The 6,457-nt window shown below is 44.0% G+C and overlaps 1 protein-coding gene across 1 annotated transcript; it reads right to left on the reverse strand.

The window, feature by feature from the left end:
- Window positions 1-3,731: 3,731 nt before the first annotated feature.
- Window positions 3,732-5,769, reverse strand: LOC132338798 (fatty acid-binding protein, liver-like). The gene is made up of 4 exons (XM_059868658.1): window positions 5,629-5,769; window positions 4,479-4,651; window positions 4,113-4,202; window positions 3,732-3,840 (listed from the first exon to the last, which is right to left on the reverse strand). Exons 1-4 carry the CDS (start codon window positions 5,693-5,695, stop codon window positions 3,790-3,792), a joined length of 381 nt encoding a protein of 126 aa, XP_059724641.1. The 5' UTR covers window positions 5,696-5,769; the 3' UTR covers window positions 3,732-3,789.
- Window positions 5,770-6,457: the final 688 nt, after the last annotated feature.

Here is a 6,457-nt window from a genome sequence, read left to right on the forward strand (position 1 = left end):
GGCTTCCGGCGAGAGCGAAACGCGGCGCCAAAATCCTACCCCGCTCCGGCAGTGCGCATGCGCCCCTGCCTCGCGCGGGAGCTCGCGGGCCCGCCGCGCATGCGCGCTGCTCCCCTCCGTCCCCGCTCACTTTTCCCGCCGAAAGAGCGGGAAGGGGGAGCGCGCGCGGGGCAAGATGGCGGCCGCGCCCCCGCCGTGAGGGGAGAGCGCGGCCCGGCCTTGTGCGGCCGCCTCACAGCGCCGTGGCTCCCTCCTGTGCAGCCAACTGACACGGCCTCGGGCTGTAGCACCCTTCCTGAGGCTCAAGGGATCGCTGTCCTGTGGCCTTGCTGTTGCAAAATGTGGAGTATGTTAAAGTTCTGTTAAGAAAAGATATTCTTTGATGTTTGAGGTTTTTATGCTTTCTAGCCTAATCAACAGGAAGGGAGATGTAACCCGTGAAACGGCAGGCAACGAGCTCTAAGTGATGTGCCTGTGTTAGAATAACAAATTGGTAGAACTGCCTTGTTGAGGTTTAGGGCTGGACATGCTTCGATGATCTCAGACCCGGACAAAGCTCGAGAAAAAACGATGCCCGCTGATAGGGGACACAAAGAATGCAGAATTTATGGGCCATCTGGCAAGAACTCCCAAGATAAGGAAGAAACTAATAAACCCAACTCAGCAACTGTGCTGAAATGATCTCCAACTGGGTAAAACGTAATTTTACATCTGCAGGGGCAGGTCATGGCCACCAACCCACAGACCACGGGCCCAAAAGGAGAAAAGAGAAAATGGGATAATTAGTATGAGAAACAACAGAATAATTAACCAACAGAAGATAGAATACTAATTCAGAACTGTGTGACCTGTAGCCAAGGCACACTAATTCCTTTGTTTGCTAAAATGTCTAAATAGTAATAAATTTTGATCGTTGGTGTGCTGGATTTGTGGAATCCCACAGGCCCCAACTGTGCAACACTGAAATAAATGACCAGTGTCTCTCTGGAGTGTGTAACTATTGTTGCACATGGAGTAATTAAAGCAGTTTTTGTGGAGAGCACAGTTACCCAGAGCCCTGCTGAGCCCCAGGAGTTTTCACCAGGCTGTTTGCACAGGACCAGCCCTTTCCATTAGAGCTGTTTGTGTGACGAAAATAATACAGTTGGTGGGTGGAGAGATTATTTCTTACCATGCTCATGTGTGACTCACATAAAGGTGGATAAAAGGCACATCTGACCCCACAGTCACAGGGTTTGGTGAAGAGTTCAGTGAAAAGTCTGCATTTTCATGTGAGGGATTTTCAGCAAACTCCTGCAGGGACAGAAAGACTTGGAGCTGATGCAGCCCTGGTGTCTGCCACCAATGTATTTCCAACTTTATTTTTAATATTTATGAATGGAAACTGGTGGGAGGACATTGCTGTTCATATCTTGGCAATCTCTCACTAAGAAGTGCCTGATTTTTACAGGTTTTGAATGACAGATGATTCAAGTTTGAATGGCAGATGAAGTTCAGTCACTAACACAGGAGATGTGCAGACATATACACTTCCATAAAAAAGGAGTTTGTGTGGTTGTGTATTCAGGGTCTGTGTGCAGGACTCAACAGAGAAGGGAAGAGGATCTCTGACCATGGTTTTTGCATTAAATATTTACAGTTAGCATTTTTCTGTATACAAGCAGCAGGTCGAGTTGTTATCTTGTGCAATATAAACACAGATCTGCTCACACAAACCATTAAAAGAACCTAAAAATCAAGCCAAGAATGCACATCTGAGACTGGAATTGTGGTGGGAGTGCTTGGCACAAAGCAGAAAAGAAAAAAAAATATTTTACAGACATTCTGAAAACAATGAATTAACCAAAGAGTGGACATTGATGGATAGAAATCCATGCTGCCAGGATTACCTTGTCAGAGCTTGTCAGATTGGGAATCAAAACTTTGAACAAGATCCAAGTTTGATTATAAATACTCCAATGGAGTCCTTCACAGAAAAATGCACAGAAAAATTGTTTTTGTGGATTAGTGAATCCAGAGCTGCCATCCCAGCCTGTTATGCCATTGAGCAATGCTAATTCCTTTGGGCCAGGGGACACAATCTGAGTCTGATCAAAATCCTTCAGGTTTGACTGCTTCACATAAGGACCTGCACTGAATATTCCACCCAAATCTGGGGTGCCCTGTGAGAGAAGGACATTGCCAGAAGGATGGGAAAGACTGGCACCATTGCTGGAAAAATGGAATCATTGCAGTTGTGAAGAAAGCCAGGTGAAGTGTTCTTTGAATTTTTTAGAATTTTAGCCATTAGAATGACTTGGCATGAGTTGAAGTTCTAAATAAGGTTAGTGTGCTTTTAGTGTGTAGTGTCTCCAACAATCCTTTTGTAACGGGTTTGAAATGAGTAGTGAAGGACCTCTGCCTTGTTTAGAAATAAACCTGAGGTGTCTTGCATGTTCCAGCCTCCAGTTTGCAGGCACAGCCTTTGATCCTTGCAGACCTGCAGCAGTCTGTGAATTTCCTGCTGGAAAACCACAGCGTGTGTTTGGTTTCGGGGTGTGTTTGCAGCAGTTACCCAGCAACTCCCAGAGAGAAGGGTGCTGAGTTCTTGGATGGCTTTCTGCAGCACCAGTGCTTTAAAAGAGCCTCCTCCTCCTCCCTGAGTTTTACCAGCCCCGATTTCTGTGCTGCTGATCTTATTTCTGTGTAACTCACATGGAATTTAATTCTGGCTGCAGGACTGTGCTTGGCATTGGAGCTGCCTGGGAAGCAGAATGAGCACAATGATCCTTTATGCCAGTGAAACTGCCCCTGAGAACAGCCTTATCCCAGAATAAGAGTACACTTCCCAAATGCTTGTATCACATTGTGTTGTTAATAAAACACAACCTCTCCCCTCACAAACTGCTCTTCTAGCATGGGGAGATGGAAACTCAGCCCTCTTCACTGGGCTAGAACCTCCCCATGAGGATTTTAAATGGCATTATCCGTCCAGCAACTTTGTTCATGGAGGTCTTGCACCTAAAACCAATTCTAACAAAGCTGCAGTGACTTCAATTATGAAATGATGGGGCTGCTGATACAATACTAGGATCTAATCAGCAGAGAAATGGTTCTAGGCACAGCTCCTGTGTGTTTTATACTTAATAGAGACACAGGGTCTGAACAAAGTCTGGTTTACTTCAGCTTCACAGAGCTGGGCCATGGCAAGACACTGGGAGTTCATTGCAAATTGGAAGAATGTTTAATTCTCTTTGCTCTGGTAGTGCCTCTTAATTGTCCTTCTGTGTAATTGAGCTTAGGTTCTGTGTAATTCAGTTTAAGAACAGCCATCCCTGTTGTCCCTGAGTGCTTCACAGCTTTTCAAATATTGCTGTTTCTCTTGCTGGGCCATGTGGGACAGATCAGCTCAACAAATGCCTGATTGTTCTGTGTTGGCCAGGTCATAGAGAAGGGGCTTTGGTTAAAGACTAACCTTCAGCAGAAGCAGGAACTAAAGCTGAGTGTTTTCAGTCTGTGTGTAAGAAATCAAGGAGCAGTTCTGTAGCTTTTGGCTGCTCCCAAGGATTATTGTGGTGAACTGGAACAGTGTGATTTATGTCCAGGTTGGGTTGTCTGGGAGGCAAATTTCTGTCACTCTGAGGACAGAGGGGAAAACACAGTCCTGTAGCAAGGGGAAGTGCTGTGAGAAAGGAGGGCAGAAATCATCATGATTTCCTGTACTGTTGTTCAGATAAAACAGAGATCACACCTTGTGGAAAGTGCACTTTATTTCAGGTATGTCAAGGTGTCACAGAGGAGGATCTGCCTTTAGGCTTTCCTGCCTTTTCTGACAAGTGTTACTCCACCGTACGTTATAGTCTGTGGGAGACAAATACACATTTTTATAGCTAAGTGGCAAAAGTGGCTGTAATTCATGCATAAATCCCTCCTGGTCCACAAGAAAATACAGTCACAGCACCTGCCTGTAAATACATGTACAGCATTTGCATGAAGGAAAAGTTGGAGTTGGTTGTGCTCCTTGGAGCAGTCTTTATCCACAGAGACACTCTGTAGACACTATGAGCTAATCAACATTTTTTTCCTTCAGCATTTTTCTGCAAGTGCCTTTATTTTCACTTATTTGCACTTACCTCCACCATTTCATTTCCTTTAACTTCCTGCTCATGAGAGAATTTATCTGATTTGCACACCAGCTTCCCGTTGACCAGGTTCACAGTGCACTGTTGGAACATTTAAAAATATTTTTAAAAAATTATATTTTGGAATTCGAGTAAGTAGAGGACTAATAAATAGGAAATAAATTACACTGATATTTCATAATGACAGCTGCTAATTTAAAGTGGAGAACACAGCATTTGAATAGGACTTTTAGGAACATTTCTGTTTGTTAAAGTGATAGAAATATTTGCAAATGGAAATGGTACAAACAAATTCCACTCACACACGAACTGAGGTTTAGGGATAAATAAAGATGTCCTATTCTTGGAAAGCTTTACCTTCAGCTTCCTGCCATCCATGGTGGTGATGTCAGCCTCTTTGCCAATTGTAAACGAGTTGGTTACAGATTTGTTGGGTGTTTTGGATGTCACGACAAAGTCGTTGCCTTTTTGTTGTATTTCAACAACAGGTGTAATATCTTTGGCCATTTTGATGGTGTCATCTGGCAACCCTGCAAAAATAGGTAAAACAGGGCTTTTTGTTGTGGAAATAGCAAAATAGCAAATTGTGCCTTCCAACAAAGGCACAAAAGATCCAAACCAGTACTGGAAGGTGATGTCCAAGTTAAAAGACAAATCCTGGTTTGGATTCCTCTCTTCTCTGTGGTTTTCTTGCTCCATACCTTCTAGTCTGGTTAGGTTTTGGTATGATACCTGCTGATGTGTCAGATTATGCAGTTTCTTGTCCTAAGGGCTGCCCATGGGGTGATGATGGTCCATGAAAGGAACCACATGTGCATTACTTTATTTTCCCAGGGAGTTGGGGGATTATCTGTCCAGTCAGAGCTGGAACAGTGGGAGTACCTCAGACTCCCTTTTTGGGGTGTCCCTGGCATGATTTGAAGGTGTCATTGTCACCAGGAGAGGGTTTGGTTCTGTCACGCTGTCAGACCAGGCTTTTCAGCTGGAACTGGATCTCACTCTCCTGAATATCTCCTGCTTACTCTTAAAGACCCCAACAGGAACGTTTTGTTGGCAAAGGTAAGTGCATATTTATTGGTGTAGCACCTCCTAATCCTCACAGATTAGATCTGATAATCACTCAGAGATTACTGACACTTATCACACTTGATAAGCACTGACAGGTTACTGACCACTTTTCACAGCTGTTAATTATTCACAGATTACTGACAGCAGAAAGGGCTTCTGTGCCAATCATTGAGAGGTTGAATAAGTCATTGATGGCTTGTTTCTACTTATATATGTTTATAAAATGACAAGCAATCAACACAACAACTCTTCTTTGGGGGTTATCTGTAACCTTTCTCCATCAATTTATACAACTTTCAGCTTCTTTTCACATCCAAATGAGATCAACCAGATTGAACCAAGCAGGGCAGTTTGTCCCAGAAGGAAAAGGACAGAATCCATGGAAATGCAGCAGTAGGAGCTGTGGTGGCAGTGATCTGAGGGGGGAGCAGGCACTTACCCAGAGCCTTGAGGAAGGGCTCGAGGTTCTCCTGAGCGTAGATCTGCCAGGTGCCAGCGAACGCCATGGTGGGACACAGCGAGGGCTCCCCCTGCCCACGGGGATGCTCTTTATGGGAACACAGAGGCCAGCCCCACTTGTCAGAGGGCTAATTATTAACTGGGAAACAGCAATCATTAATCAATTATTTGTTCTTAATGCTCATAACCTCTCGTTCATGCTGCTCTTACCTTGAGGGTTGGGATGCTGTGTTTGTTGTGGGTTACTGACCTCGGGTGATTGTCCAGCCTTGTTGGAAAGTGTTGCAGTGCAGCTTCATTTGTTTGCTCTTTGTCCACAACTTCTGTGTTTAACACATTTTCTGTGTCTTGAGTAGAATTCTTCAGATAAAGCTACAGTAGATCAAGGTGATTGGTACTGTGCAGCAGGAACTTCCTAATTATAACAATGTTCTCTGCTGTGGGCACTTGAACCTTAAATGGTGGATAAAGAATGAATAAAATCATTCTATTTCTTTCAAAACTGTGGGCCTCCATTGCTTGAGGACAGGCAAAATCATGTTGGAGTGGGACATGAGTGATGGTTTTATCCAGCAGATGTCAGTGATGTGCATCTAACTGAATTGAATTAAACTCGGTTTCTTTTTAATTTTTATTTTAATAGAAGATAAAAGATAAAACATGGAACATTGCTTGGAGAGTGAATGCAGGAAGCAAATAGGATGTGTTATTTTTTCTTCTCACCAACAGCACAAGGATTTCTTCACTCGCTCCAGCCCTTGAGTGATGTTCCTTGCTGTCTGTGCAGGCCTGACTGTTGATTTTGGAAG

This window comes from Haemorhous mexicanus, chromosome 27, assembly GCF_027477595.1.
Source record: "Haemorhous mexicanus isolate bHaeMex1 chromosome 27, bHaeMex1.pri, whole genome shotgun sequence".
NCBI classification, from domain to species: domain Eukaryota; kingdom Metazoa; phylum Chordata; class Aves; order Passeriformes; family Fringillidae; genus Haemorhous; species Haemorhous mexicanus.

Excerpts from the sequence above, each read along its gene's own strand:
- LOC132338798 (XM_059868658.1), bottom strand. The coding sequence starts at position 5,695 with ATGGCGTTCGCTGGCACCTGGCAGATCTACGCTCAGGAGAACCTCGAG. Across the intron at positions 4,652-5,628 it reads GCCCTTCCTCAAGGCTCTGG|GGTTGCCAGATGACACCATC; the intron begins GTAAGTGCCTGC and ends CTATTTTTGCAG. Across the intron at positions 3,841-4,112 it reads AAGGAAATGAAATGGTGGAG|ACTATAACGTACGGTGGAGT; the intron begins GTAAGTGCAAAT and ends TGTCTCCCACAG.